General features: G+C 40.1%; 1 protein-coding gene across 3 annotated transcripts in view; it reads left to right on the top strand.

Moving 5' to 3' along the window:
- The window catches only part of MTUS1 (microtubule associated scaffold protein 1), a 105,304-nt gene that overhangs the window by 18,357 nt on the left and 71,251 nt on the right, over window positions 1-15,696 (top strand). The window contains exon 3 of one of the 3 annotated variants that reach the window (XM_022571072.2): window positions 11,596-11,757. The exons of 1 other annotated variant lie outside the window; for it this stretch is intronic. In XM_022571072.2, coding sequence (XP_022426780.2) covers window positions 11,596-11,757 — 162 coding nt within the window. Of the gene's footprint in view, window positions 1-11,595; window positions 11,758-12,014; window positions 13,799-15,696 lie in introns of those variants that run through there. One more of the 3 variants, XM_022571076.2, reaches the window with a different exon arrangement.

Genomic DNA, 15,696 nt, shown 5'->3' on the forward strand with positions numbered 1-15,696 from the left:
GGAATCACAAAGGAGACCAAGGAGGAACAGCCAGGAAGGTAGGAGGGAAGTCAGTGGAGAGTGGTGTCCTGGAGGCCAAGTAAAGAAAGCCTTTTAAGGAGAGAGGACGAGTCAACTGCACCAAATGCTGTGGACAGGAGCATGTGTACGACACAGATCGTTTTAAACCAGAAGGCTGTGCGTTTACTTAACAGGAAGCTAGAGGTGGGCAGTTCCTGGGTTGGCGGTTCAATAATGTCATCTTAGGGCTTCCCTGGTGGCGCAGTGGTTGAGGGTCCGCCTGCCGATGCAGGGGACACGGGTTCGTGCCCCGGTCCGGGAAGATCCCACATGCCGTGGAGCGGCTGGGCCCGTGAGCCATGGCCGCTGAGCCTGCGCGTCCGGAGCCTGTGCTGCGCAACGCGAGAGGCCACAACAGTGAGAGGCCCGCGTACCGCAAAAAAAACAGAACAAAAAAAATAATGTCATCTTTCTGTCCTTCCACTCGTCCTGCCTCAGCACTCGTCCTGATTTTGTCTGTGACTTTTCAGTTTAAAGTATGGTCGCTAAGAGTTCCAAGCGCTAAGTCCCCCTGCTGCTATGCGCAAAGGCTGGGAGCGAAGGACCTTTCTCCCGACATGCCTGCCTAACTTTATCAGGGAGGGCAAGTCTTACCCAGCACCTTGCCCTCTGGCACTCTTATCTTTAAGTCTTATTGGCACAAACCGGATCACACCCCTAATTTGAAGAAAGGTTAGGACCGCAAGTATTTGGCTTTTTAAACCCTTCTATAGGATGTGAGCAAAGGAAATGGAGATTAGGAGTGACAGTTGGGGAGCCAGGGAAGAAGTGAGCCACGATAAGGTTAAATTGAAAAGAAACTGTATTGACTGTTTTAATTTATTCTTGTTTAGAACTTTCGCTTACTTACACTGTTGGGGTATATGATTCTTCATTATTGATATGATATATGTTGTCCTTTGTCCTGTGTTTTACTGTATGACTTTTTATTTTGTATACAGTGGTTTAAAGATTTTTCCATTTTTATAGTCATATACATCTTTTAAGTTTTCCTATATTTTTATGCTTCCCAAAACCTCTACTAAAAGAGAAGATTGATCTGTATTTAATTATCCTAATTTGTATGCTTTTGGTTTCCTTTTTAATCCAATTTTAATATCTTCTTGGTGTAGATGAGAGCTAGTAGCTAATATTTATATGTCACTTACTATGTGCCAGGTGCTGTTCTAAGCATTTAAAAATACACTCATTTAACTCTCACGCACCTATGACGTAAGTACCACTGTAATCACCCCCATTCTTACATATGAGGACAAAAAAAAAAAACGTCATGAAGAACCTAGGGGCAGGACGGGAATAAAGATGCGGATGTAGAGAATGGACTTGAAGATACAGGGAGGGAGAAGGGGAAGCGGGGACGAAGTGAGAGAGTGGCATGGACATATATACACTACCAAACGTAAAATAGATAGCTAGTGGGAAGCAGCCGCATAGCACAGGGAGATAGCTCGGTGCTTTGTGACCACCCAGAGGGGTGGGATAGGGAGGGTGGGAGGGAGCGAGACGCAAGAGGGAGGAGACATGGGGATATATGTATATGTATAGCTGATTCACTTTGTTATAAAGCAGAAACTAACACACCATTGTAAAGCAATTATACTCCAATAAAGATGTTAAAAAAAAAAAAAAGAATAGAATCCTTTCAAAAAAAAAAAGAAGGCTGCCCCTAGCCTGTGTGTTGGCAGGGCTGGGTTTAAACCTAGGCAGCCTGGCTCTAGATTGTTGACTTTTAACCGCTACACCATGCTGCTTCTCACATTTTAATTTTTTAGAATATTCAAATATCTTATCACAAATAAATGTCTTCACTGATTGGAAATATCTCCACTATCTGATTCTGAATTTTTGTATTTCTGAGATTGATATACCAGTTTATTAATCTGTCAATATAATTTTTTACCATTAATAGACTGTTTTACTATTTTATAATGTACTATAATAACTAGTAGCACAAACTCCTAACTTTTTAAACTTTAAAAAATTGTAGTAAAATATATATTACATAAAATGTACCCTTTTCACAACTTAAACGTACAGTTCAGTGGTATGAAGTCCACTCCCATGGTTGTACAGCCCATACCAGCATCCCGTATCCAGAACTTTTCATCTTCTCCACCTGAAACTGTCCACTGAACACTGACTCCTTACTGCCCCCTTCCCTCAACTCCGGGCAACCACCATTCTATTCTTCTCTTTCTATGAATTTGACCACTGTAGGTAACCTATATAAGAGGAGTCATACAATGTTTGTCCTTTTGTGACCGGCTTACTTCACTTAGCATAATGTCTTTAGGTCCATCTATATTGTAGCCTGTGTCAGAATTCCTTCTTTTTTAAAGGCTGAATAAATATTTCATGGTATGTATATGCCACATTTTGTTTATCCAGGCATCTACTGATGGGCACTTCAATTGCTTCCACCCTTTGGCTATTATAAATAATGATGCTGTGAACCTGGTATTCGGATATCTCTTGAAGATCCTGCTTTCAGTTTTTTTGGGTGAATACCCAGAAGTTGAATTGCTGGATCATAAGGTAGTTCTATTTTTAATTTTTTTTTTTTTATTTTTGCAGTACGCGGGCCTCTCACTGCTGTGGCCTCTCACGTTTGGAGCACAGGCTCCGGACGCGCAGGCTCAGCGGCCATGGCTCACGGGCCCAGCCGCTCCACGGCATGTGGGATCTTCCCGGACCGGGGCACGAACTCGTGTCCCCTGCATCGGCAGGCGGACTCTCAACCACTGCGCCACCAGGGAAGCCCTATTTTTAATTTTGTGAGGAACCCAACACACCATTTTCCACAGCAGCTACACCATTTTACTATTCTCGCACCAATGCACAGTGTTCTAATTTCTTCACGTTCTTGCTGACACTTATTTTCTGTCTTGTTTTTATAATAGCCATCCTAATAGATGTGAAGTGGTATCTTATTGTGATTTTGATTTGCATTTCTCTAATGACTAATGATGTGGAGCAATTTTTCATGTGCTTCTCGGCCATTGTATATCTTCTTTGGGGAAAGTTCTATTCAGGTCCTGTGCCCATTTTTTTTTTTTTTTAAGTCTTTATTGAATTTGTTACAATATTGCTTCTGTTTTATGTTTTGGCTTTTTGGCCCTGAGGCATGCGGGATCTTAGCTCCCTGACCAGGGATCGAACCCGCACTCCCTGCATTGGAAGGCGAAATCTTAACCACTCGACCACCAGGGAAGCCCCTTTGCCTATTTTTAAATCATTTTTTGTTGTTGCTCTTGGTGTTGAGTTATAATCCTCATTTTTATGTTCTAAAATTTTTTGACTCTTCTTACTTATTCTAGACTAGTTTCAATTGTTTAAAAAAAAACTCTCCCAATTTCACCTTTAAAAATAATCACATATGATTTAGAAAGGAATAGTAATCAATTAATATGGTAATTCAGGGAAGAATGAACATGTATGTCCCACTTATTCAAATCTTTTATGCCCCCATTTTTGTAATTTGTCATCATACTAGCACTGTTTGATACATTTATTCATAGAAATAGTGTGTGTGCAACTACTTTTTGTTGCTAAAGCAAAGGATCTTTTTCCTTTTATTTCCTGGTCCATCAGAAAGCTGTCGATTGTTGCACAGTATTTATTTTGTAAGCAGCTTATCAGGTCTGTTTAAATAATTTTTAGACAACAGTACTCTACCATTGAAGCAAAATTTTTAAACATCTACATTAGTGTCAACGAGAGAATTTGGTCCTCCAGGTTGAGAGGGAATCTGCAGCCATAGTTTCACATGTGTATGATTTATTTCTCCCATAACTTATTGTTGATTTTTTTTTATCCCTTGGGGTAGCTTTACTTTTGTTTCATAATAATAATTCATAGTTACCATAGATACTTACTCCAAAGGTCACTTCCTCTATATAGTTGTATTTAAAGAGTTATAATTATATTGGGTTGGCCAAAAAGTCCCTTTTTGGTTTTTAAGTAAAAATAAAAGACACATTTTTCGTTTTCACCAAGAACTTTATTGAACGATGTATTCACCCTTTTGTTCCACTACCTTCTGCCATTTTTCAGGCAACTTCATAATTCCATCTTCCCCAAACTTTTTTATCTTTTTGGGCAAAGAACTGTCCCAGGTGCCTTTTATGGTCTTCCAGGGAATTGAAATTTTTTCCATTAAGAGAATTTTGTAAAAACCTAAATAGATGGAAATCCAAAGATGCAATGTCTGACGAATACAGCAAATGAATCGGAACTTTCCAAGTTATAACAGTTTTCGCCTGGTCATCAAAGAAACATGCAGTCTTGCATTATCCTGATGGAAGATTATGCATTTTCTGTTGACTAATTCTGGACGCTTTTCGTCGAGTGCTGCTTTCAGTTGGTCTAACTGGGAGCACTACTTGTTGGAATTAATCATTTGGTTTTCAGAAGGAGCTCATAATAGAGGACTCTCTTCCAATCCCACCGTATACACAATATCACCTTCTTTGGATGAAGACCGGCCTTTGGTGTGGTTGATGGTGGTTTATTTCACTTGCTCCACGATCTCTTCCGTTCCACGTTATTGCGCAGTATCCACTTTTCATCACTTGTCACAATTTGTTTTATTTATTTTTAAAGTAAATTTATTTAGTTATTTTTAAATTTTATTTATTTTTGGCTGCATTGGGTCTTCGTTGCTGTGCACCGGCTCTCTCTAGTTGCAGCGAGCAGGGGCTACTCTTCGTTGCGGTGCGCGGGCTTCTCATCACAGTGGCTTCTCTTGTTGCGGAGCCCGGGCTCTAGGCACGCGGGTTTCAGTAGTTGTGGCTCACGGGCTCAGTAGTTGTGGCTCGCGGGCTCTAGAGCGCAGGCTCAGTAGTTGTGGCACATGGGCTTAGTTGTTCTGCAGCATGTGGGATCTTCCCAGACCAGGGATTGAGCCCGTGTCCCCTGCCTTGGCAGGTGGATTCTTAACCACTGTGCCACCAGGGAGGCCCCACAATTTGTTTTAAAAACGGAACATTTTTGTTACATTTAAGTAGAGACTCACCTGCAGAAATATAGTCAAGAAGTTTTTTTTCGCTTAACTTATGTGGAACCCAAACATCAAAGCAATTAATATAACCAAGCTGGTACAAATGATTTTCAGCGCTTGATTTGGACATTTTGAGTATGTTGGCTATCTCCCGCATGATATAACGTTGATTGTTCTCAATTAATGTCTTGATTTGATCACTATCAACTTCAACTGGCCTACCTGACCGTGGAGCATTGTCCAGCGAGAAATCTCCAGCATGAAACTTTGAAAACCACTTTTGACACATTCAGTCAGTCACAGCGCCTTCTCCATACACTGCACAAATCTTTTTTGTGTGTTTTGGCTGCATTTTTATCTTTGTTGAAATAATAAAGCATAATATGCTGAAAATGTTGCTTTTTTCTTCCATCTTCAATATTAAAATGGCTACACAAAAATTTACCAATTTTGATTTTTTAAAAATGCATGCTGATATGACAGTTGTCACATACAATCTAACGAAATAGTCTTGAATGAACTTAAAGACAACTAAGTGATACTAGAGCCATCTTATGGAAAAAACTGAATGAAACCTTTTGGCCAACCCAGTAGCTTTAAACGTATTCTTATTTTTTGTATTTTAACTATCTATGTTGTTTATTTGGCATTTTCTCTTCCTGGCTCTAGTAGTTAATGGCACTTGCCTTCTTAAGAATATTTGTTACATTTTATATAATAATTTATATTTTAAATTGCATATATTAATATGTAGCTTATTTATTCAGACTGACCTCAGTAATCTCCTTTTCATTGTCTAGTTAAAAGCCCCATCGCCTCTAGCCCTGGCAGGTGCACTAGCCTCCTAAGTGTTCCCATGATTTTTTTTTTTTAATATATTTATTTATTTTATTCATCTATCTTTGACTGCGTTGGGTCCTCATTGCTGCGTGTGGGCTTTCTTTAGTTGCGGCGAGCAGGGCTACTCTTCATTGTGGTGCACGGGCTTCTCATTGCTGTGTGTTCTCCTGTTGCAGAGCATGGGCTCTAGGTTCACGGGCTTGTAGTAGTTGTGGCACATGGGCTCAGTAGTTGGGGCTCACTGACTCTGGAGCTCAGGCTCAGTAGTTGTGGCGCACGGGCTTAGTTGCTCCATGGCACATGGGATCTTCTCAGACCAGGAACTGAACCCATGTCCCCTGCATTGGCAGGTGGATTCTTAACCACTGCACCACCAGGGAAGTCCTGTTCACCTGATTTAAAACTCTTCCCTTTGGTCAGCTCTTCATAGTGCTGCCACATGATCAAGTTCTGATGCAAGTGCTCAGGAAGCTGCAGTGCCCCTCCCTCTCCATCCTCCCACCGTACCCCTCCCCCAACAATTAGGGTCTAAAGTTCTTACACTCCATTCCTAGGAAGGCTCTGGGAGCTTTCTCCTGGAGAATGCGTCATTTAATGTAAGTGTCAGAACAAAGGAGGTGCCATTCAGGAGTTCATTCTTTGGCTTTAATTTCCAGTCCAAGGAAACATACCATTATGGTATCATGAAGAATTTTCCAGCAGTAAAGTGACTTTTCATCATGGCCATATAAAAGTATCAATTTAAGGCACTGACTTTTTTCTTTTTCTTAGTAAAATTAAAATCATTAAAGAATACCTAATGCTTACAGATGCATAGGAATAAGAATATTAGAATCTACTTACTTTAATTATTGATCCAGTTTACCTGTTTTTAGTTTTTTAATCTGTTTTGTCTTGAGTATCTTTTATCTGATTAAATGTTTGACCACATTGACTTTAATAATATTTTTTAGTTTTTATTATAAAAAATAGGCTTATCGTTAAAAAAAAGTTCACATGGAGTGATATGTAAGTATATAAAGTAAAAAGGGAAAATTCCCCCTTTCTGTCCCTTTCCTTCTCTTTTCCCCCATGTCCCACTGTGCTCTATCCTGTAAGGGGCCCATAAAAAATTTGCTATATCCTTCTGGAATTTTTCAATATATAGATAAGTATAAACTTAAAGAGATAGGGTAATATTAACATTGTCCTTTTTTTTTCACTTCATCTTTCTTATGGATTTTCAGTTTTGTAAGGTGTTCCTTAATGATTTTTTGTTGTTGAATAACAGTGCATTTAATCGGATTTTCCAAGGTGGTTTTCCGAGTAAATTGTTGGGTGAAGGTATGCTTCAAATCCAGTAGAATCTCTGTTACTATATAAGGCAAAGTGAAGATGTTATTCTTGCCGGATTTTTCCCTAGACAAAAGATGGTTATAATTATAGAATCAGAACAAATGTGTTGTCTATATGTAGGGTGATGCTAACAGCATGAGCTTAAAATAAACCACTAAGGTCAATACTGTCTCTGCAGGTAGATTTTAAACGGTTATGATTCACATCTGGGATAAGTTACACGGTGTGAAGTAAACTGGTAAATGTCATCTCTTCAGAACTTGTAAGAGCAGTCCTGTATTGATTTCATTGTTGAAGAATGCTGTGTTTAGGTTTCTCGGGGGTGCTCAGCCCAGGGTTGCAGTGTCTTACTTTTAATACTGCTTATGATGTGTATGTTTTACTGCTTCTTTATAGAAAGTCCAGTCACAGGTACCTTAGGTCAACTCTGCTACTAAGTTAAACATTATGACCGTTGGGGAAGCAGCTAAGTACCTTTGTTGTGGTCCCACAGTTTTAGCATTCACTACAGGAGCACCTTCCTAGCAAGAGGGGTTCAGGCTGGCCCCCAAGCCTGGCACGTCTGTCCACGGCACAGTCGAGGGAACAGTGGGCAGGTGGTAAGTTACCTGCATTCTAGGCCCTTCTGTCACTGGTTATAGGTGTGCGACCTAAGTAAGCCGTTTAACCACTTAAGTAGGTTGCTCATCTGTAAACTGGGGATGGTGATAGTAATGCACTGTTAGGATTCGTCTCCGTTTCAAAGGAGTAATCCTTCAGGGAAGTAGGCATCATTCTGTGTCCTCAGTGACCGCTCGTCAAGAGTGATGGAAGAACAGGGAGGACTTTGGCTGGGACACAAATTGCCACTAGATGGAAGGGGTGGGGCTGGATTGGGGTGACAGTGAGACTTGTGAAAATGGGAGGGGCCAGTTCAGGGGAATGATAATTGGGCTTGGGGTAAGTGCCAGGCTGTGTGTTGGAATCAGAGAGGGTACAGGTGTGTAGTAATTCTGAGGCACACTGAGAAATGTCTGTAAACCTACAGTGCTTTCAGAAACAAAGCCATGAGATATCCCTTTCTGAAAAAAAGTTAATTTTCCAAACGTACTGAGCCTTGGCTGCCTTGTGGCTCTGACACAGAAATTTTCATCTGTCCCTTACCCAGCCTTGCTTATTGTTTCCAATAATGATGACTCATCAGAATGTTTTTGCCAAAGGAGCAGCAATTTGGTAAATTTAAATTCTAAAAATCTGTTTATCCCTCCAAGAGCAGGTAAAACCAGTGGCCAAATATAAATTAAAAAATCAAATGGCTACTTGAATATTGGTTATTTGCTAATTAGTATAAGGAATGTAAAGAACAATGTCTCCCTTTAATTGATAGACTGAAGAGTCTATTAACAAAGGACAAATAAGCTTTTGTAAAAATTGGTTAAGTGTTGAATGCTTCAATGTAGATGATGAGAGAAAACATTATCAGAATTTGTCCTTCACTCTTGGCCTTTAAAATTTTTTTAAATAGCTCTATTACTGTTATTATAATTCTGTGTATATTTTTTGATTTCATTGAGGTATAATTGACAATTGTAAGATATTTGATTTATTTACATATACATTGTGAAAGGATTTACACCATCTAGTTAATAAACACGTTATCACCTCACATATTTATCGTGTGTATGTAAGAACATTTAAGTTCTACTCTTATAGCAAATTTCAATACAGTGATAACGCTGTGTATCACCTCTAGTTACCGTGTCTTACGTTATCCTCAGACCTTATGCATCTGAGAGCTGACAGTCTATACCCTTTTCCAACCTCTTCTTATTTCCCCCATCCTACTTTTGGCCTCAAAAGAAAAATTAATTCATTCAGCAAACATTAAGTCTTACACCACGCTAGACACTTTGCTGGGTCCTCAGGGAACGGAATTGAATCAGGTTCTTTTCCTGTTCTCAGGGGCTGTAGAGACTAGTCTGAGAGCCGTATTGAAACAGATGCCATGACAGAAGGAAGTATGGGTCTGAGCATAAAAGAAGGTGTGGTCCATGGCACTCAGCAGGGAATGTCCTGGAAGGAAAGGCTTTACAAAGAGGTTGGGATTCTCAGCTGTACTTCTCAGACTTAATGTGTATTTAAATTACCAGGGGATCTTGTTAAAAGGGAGACTGTGATTCAGTAAACCTGGGGTGACGCAGCAAGGATTTAAAAGAGAATCATCAACTCACTTTGTATTCACTGGGCAGAGTTTGAGGACTGGAGGGAAAGAAGGCCATTGCATTCACAGGGTTGGGCAGAGCAGAAGAATAGAGTAAAACATCCTGGAAAAATAAAAAGAAGGGGTGTGTGTGTGTGTGTGTGTGTGTGTGTGTGTGTGTGTGTGTGTGTGTACGTATGCACAGAGAGGTAGGGGCATGGTGAAGCATAAGGGGGAAGAATTGGGTAGGAATCAACCAACCCTAGGACTGCCTTTTATGTCTTTAAAATTAAATATTAATTAAGACGCTTAAAAATAATGTCATCCTGCAGATAATGGGGAATCACAGATTATAGATTGGGTCATGACCTTAGTTTTCACATTCAGGAGATCAACACCATGGAGCTGGAAAGGATCGAAGGAAAGAACTTTGGGGTCTAATACAGTTATTCAGGCAAAGTGTAAGAGAGTAAATAAGGATTTGTAGCATTTGAATTGAGGGGAGGAACACCTCTTTGAAAAGAAATGATGTGGGCTTCCCTGGTGGCGCAGTGGTTAGGAATCTGCCTGCCAATGCAGGGGACACGGGTTTGAGCCCTGGTCCGGGAAGATCCACATGCCACGGAGCAACTAAGCCCATGCACCACAACGACTGAGCCTGTGTTCTAGAGCCCGTGAGCCACAACTACTGAGCCCACGTGCCACAACTGCTGAACCCGGGAGCCTAGAGCCCATGCTTCGCAACAAGAGATGCCACCGCAATGAGAAGCCCGCGCACCGCAACGAAGAGTAGCCCTTGCTCACCGCAACTAGAGAAAGCCCGCGTGCAGCAACCAAGACCCAGCGCAGCCAAAAATAAATTAATTAAATAAATAAATTTTTTTAAAAAAAGAAAGGAAAGGAAAGAAATGATGTGCCTTGTGAATTGGAATAGCACATCCTGGTGTCAGGGAGAAAAAGAGAAAACGGGTGATTGGAGCAGGGCTCACACTGATGTACAAGATTCAGTACAGGGTGAGGCTGCAGACAGGAGAACTTTAGATGCCAGGCCTAAGGCACTTCAGCTCTTTTTCTCTATTAAGATGAGATTTTTGTAAGTGAAATAACTGGGACAAAGAAGTGAGCATTACTTTTTGGAAAACCTCCTTTACTCCCTTAGGGTGCCATTAGTAATATGTGACACTATCATTTGCAGGTAAGGTCCTTTTCAACTCTTGATATTCTTCAGTTATGACCCAGGTAGCACTGAGAAACTTAACGTTAGATTAAATGAGACTCTGATGGGGGAAGCAAGATGATTCCAGTGTTTTGGGGCTGGGAAAAAGGAAAATTTAATTATGGTTAGCATAAGTAGGTAGGAGGTTGTCTAATTGTCCGAGTTGGAAAGGTTCAACAAGAAATTGAAAATGTGAGTGGCACTGGGATTCAGGAAGACAGAGCTGCAGATGGGAATTTGGGATTCATCCATATAAGGCAATGGTTAGAGTAAAGTCGATAAAATAGACTCTCCTGGAGAGACGGATATGAAGAAAGTAGGAGCAAAGGCATGGACTTGCGAAATGCCCATGTTCAGGCGTGAGCGTCAGAATGGTGTGGTTTCAAAGATGCCAGGGAAGGGGAAGCGTCCATACATATTTTGCTGTTAAGTGGCAGCACTTTTGCTGCAAGCAAGAGTTAGGAGTTTGAGTGAAGACACTTTAAGTTTGGCAAATAAAGAGTAAAGATGAAAAGGTAAGATGAAAAAGATGCTAATAACATAGCACCACCTGCTGTTAGGCATTAGGCATTTTAAAATTGTTTTTCTCAAGTTGACTTTTTCTTCCTTCCTGTTCTGGTTGTTTTTTAATGTTCACCTATGTTTTATATGGTAGCTTAGTGTGTGAATGCACTAATGTGTTTCCTTTTTAATCAATGATATGGGGGGAAGTCATGTCAGTTTGTTTATTCCTTGATTTCAACTTTGCTAAAAGCTTCTGTCTCCAGTGGCTCTTCTGGTCTGTGTCACAGAAGACGTGCGTTAACTACTTCAGGATTACAGGGACCCCTCCTGCGGGATTCTGAATATTCATTTTACGTTTTGACTCACTTGTTCATGTAGGAGTTCAGGTTTACAAGCTTAAAGTTTTTGGAGTGAATAGCAGTGGAAACATTTTTTTTTTTTTTTTTTTTTTTAACCCCCAAGGAAAACCTGCATCCTTGAAAACTGCACAGCCGTCTTGGGTGAATTCGCCTAGACCACTTCCTAAATCCAGAGCATCTCTGAAAAGTTCTGCGCTGCGGAGGACGGGAAGCACCTCCTCTGTTGCCAGCACCCACACTGATCTGAGCACTTACAGCAATAACTGTAAGTCAGTCTTATTTCAGACTTTGGGGCTTGTTGAAACTGTAGTTGTAAGAGAAATCTTATGCGCTACAAATTATCAGAATTTTTGCTTCTGTGATTTAGGGGAAAATATGCATCTTGCTTCTCCCTTGGAATTGCTCTAAAAGGTTAGCAGGAAAAACATTCTTTCAACGACATTCTCTTTTGATGAATGTGCTATGAAACACAGAAATATTTATCTGTCGAAGGCACCTGGTATGTTTTTGCATGAAGGATTCTAAAGTGTATAATTTGAAGAGGGTGGGGTTTTTTTGGCTTGTTTAAGGAAAGAAAGCAATCTAGAGGCTATTGGAACCCAACTGGAAATCAGAAAAAAAGATAACTTCAGTTTCATTTATTTTGTAAGTGGCTATATTTTGTAGATGTGTTTTTTCTAATCTTAAATTTTGGATGCTAGATTCAGTGTATTAAGAGTAGTATATTATAACTTCAAGCCTAGTTTTAAGTAATTTAAACAGAATATATTTTGGGGGTTTTCAGTTAGTATGAATTCAGTTTGCTGCGTATAAAATGAGTGAATTGAGTTATCCCTTTCGTTCAAAAGATGTATTTGGCCTTAGTGTGTATTTGCTCATTTCCTTTTTAATTTCTTTCACAGAATTTATGGGTTAACTAATTTGAGCAATCTTGGAGTGCCTGCTGTGTACAGGCACCACTGTAGATGCTGTGAAGGATATGAGATATCAAAGAAATGGTCCCTATTCTCAAAGGTAGTTGAGAAAGAAGATATTTACGTGGATAACTAGAATATCAGATAAAACAAGATATAAGGGAGTGGTGGGGAAGAGGGAAATTCTCTCCGCTTTAAGGGGAGGATCTGTTTCTTCTTTCCGGTGAGGGGACAGGGACAAAGTGTAGTCATGGTCATGAACCTTCTGGGTGTGGAGCAATGTGTAGGGTTACCATACATTCTTTCTTTCATTTCCTCTCAAATAACTTCTGTTACCCTTTTTCTATATGCAAGGTAATTGAGGCCCAGAGAGGTTGTCGCTGGTCCAAGGGCACTCAGCCAACATGTGACAGAATTGAGAATGTGTTTGTGGAGGGTAAGGCACTGAATTAATGACCAAATTAATGAGCACGTTTCCAAGAGGGCATTTAGCAGCAGGAGTCGGTCTCCTATGAGAGTCAGTAGCTGTATACTGGACCTTTAGGAACACTGAAATTTGTTACTTGAAATTAAACGGGACAGTTATCCGCTTATGATTTGAATTTTGAAGTTGTGGCATAAGATCAGAAGGGTTTGCATGTATCCATTGATTCTTGATGATTTGAAAAGGTAATTCACACGTGTGTTCTTTTAAGGTCATTTCACTTGCAGTGCTCCCTGTTTGTAATGGGAAGTTTTGAAAACATTCTGCCAAGATGGAAGCACCAAGGTGTTGTCGGGGGCTGGAGGGTTGTGTAGCGCTGGCACTCGTGGCCCTGGCAGGAGGCACGTCCCCTGGAGCCCCGCTGCCCAGCATCCCTGCCGACGGCCATGTTGCGGTGGCCCCATTCAGGACCGTGTCTGACACTCCTAAGGAGGGTGTCGAATGCTTTTGTCCATTCCTTTTTGTCCTTTAACAAAGGGGCTTCCCGTGTACCCACAGAGCCTGTCTAGGGGCTGTGTCTCTGTCGCAGATGAAGCATTCAAATCAATGTCTCTTTCTTAGTTGGATTTGCTAGCTGGTTTAATCTGTTCTGTGTAGTGCCTTGGAGCTTACAGATTTTTTTCCTTCTCCATTCTAATTCACTAAGAGCAAGCATGAGGGATAGGAGAGTGAACATGGCTGCAGTTTTTCCTGCCTAAGCTTGCTTTGATCCTTTTAAATGACTATACCAGGAGGATTTCGCAGTTGTACAGAAACGGATACTTCTTCGAAAATATTTATCAATTCTACACTCACCCCACCGACTGGCTCAGAGAGGCACTATGATGCTACCTTATTGACACTGCTGGTTCTGGGATCCTACAGCCTTTGTATAGTTCCTTTGTTAGCCACGTTTACTGGGAAAAGAAGTAGGTCGACGATTTCTGGTTTGATTCTTTCTTTGTAAGCATGTTTAAATTTTATTCAATAAATTGATTTAGCATCTCTTGATTGCTATTTTTATAACTTGTAATTTGTTAATTGTATTTCTTGGGCATGTTTATATTTAAGTTGTGAATGATTCTGTCTACCAGTTTATTGTGTATTTTATGTGTTTTGAGACTCGGACTAAATATAATTCAGCAGCATTGTCGAAGTTCATTGCACATGAAATTATTTTATAAGACTAGTTAATGGTCTCATTTTTGATTAAATAACTGGTTGTTTTTGTGTGTGTACCTAATCGTTGTACGAGGATAGAAGAATGCTTTCCTAGAATTAAAATGAAAACATCACATTTTATTTTACTCATATTATATCTAAAAATATTTAAAATGTGCACTTTTTAAAGATACCTTAAAACATGAGAAAAATCATTTTGAGCTGCAGTTTTCCTATTTCGGACAAGGACGGGTCATATTAGGAAATAACTTAATCTGTTGATCAGTGTTTTAAATTCATATTGGGTTAAGCCTTTGAACGATTTTAAAGCTTGTTTTCTTGTTTTGTCCATTCCTTTCTTTGTGACGCGATGCTGTCAGTGCAATCACTTTTGAGACTGCAGAGTGCTGTTGTAAAATTAGCATCTGGTTCTCCGTGCTTAGGGCTGTTATAGAAATAACATGACCAAGTTTTAAAGTGACTGAATCAAGATCTGTAAGACAATAAATCTTTCTTATTTGCGGGTTTCAGCAGGTCCTTTGTGTATGTTCTCTTCAGCATAGAAAATTTTAAAGTTACAGTATTGATTTTTTTTAATATTAGCATGAAACATTGTATGGTAGTTTCTATATCAAATATGCTCATTTTTAGAGGTTAATTGTTGTAACCTCTTCCAGACTCAGATAGCTAAGTTCCAGTTTTTAAGATCATTGGATAAAAATGTTGTATATATATATATGTGTGTATGTGTGTGTGTGTGTGTGTATATATATATATATATATATATATATATATATGTCTTGAAAAGAGTTGAAGGTTTGAGGACCTTTGTGTGAGTGTAGAAAAAGGTCTCAGGAGAGCTTGTAATTTTGCCGTATTAGCAAATATGAAGTCCAAGCGCTTCCTACTCCTACCAGTTTAGCCACAAAATCCTAAGCACATTTATTTTTGAGAGACAGGTGGTGAGGGGAAATAAAAGGATGCACACCAAAGCTCCTTGCACTGTCTGAGAGATAGAACAGGCGGAGATTAACTGAAGAAACGGAGCTTTCTCTTCCCTCACCTTCACGGCCAGCCCTGGCATCAACAGTGTGATACAATAGAAAAGGGTGTTCAACTCGGACTCAGTCCTAGTCAGTCTTACTAAGTCACTGAAGTTGGACGATCTTACACTGTCTTAGCCTCAGTGTTCTCACCTGATGAACAGGCAGGGAGGCTTAGATCATCTTCAGAATCGTAGCAGCAGCAAAGGTTTCTGACCACCTTTATTTTCTTCACAACAATAAGTTGGTGCCTCACAGTTTGGAAGGAGGGTGTTTTGGGTCAAAGGGATCAAGGTGATAGAAGGATTAGTCTTATTCACCTTCAGTCCCATCCTCATTGCAGGATGGCAAGTAGGTATTGTGTCACCTGTCAACACTGGTCAGTTGGTGAGAATCACCTGGAAAACAGTGTTGAAAGGTTTTCTGGCTGCTTCCAGGTTCAGAGCAAAAATGTGTGCTTGACTAGTGAGGCCCGCGGGGGGTGAGGAAGGGGTGAAAGACAGGCGGTACATACTCTGACCCCATATTGCAAAACATGCTCAATCCTTACGCACGTCTGAATGGACTATTTAATAAGAAAATGCTATTATCCAGACTGGTATTAATTTCGTTTTCATTCTTTT

The sequence above is a fragment of the Delphinapterus leucas genome, chromosome 21 (assembly GCF_059928025.1).
Source record: "Delphinapterus leucas isolate spDelLeu-1000000601 "Yukka" chromosome 21, BTC_Dleu_Yukka2, whole genome shotgun sequence".
Classification (NCBI taxonomy): domain Eukaryota; kingdom Metazoa; phylum Chordata; class Mammalia; order Artiodactyla; family Monodontidae; genus Delphinapterus; species Delphinapterus leucas.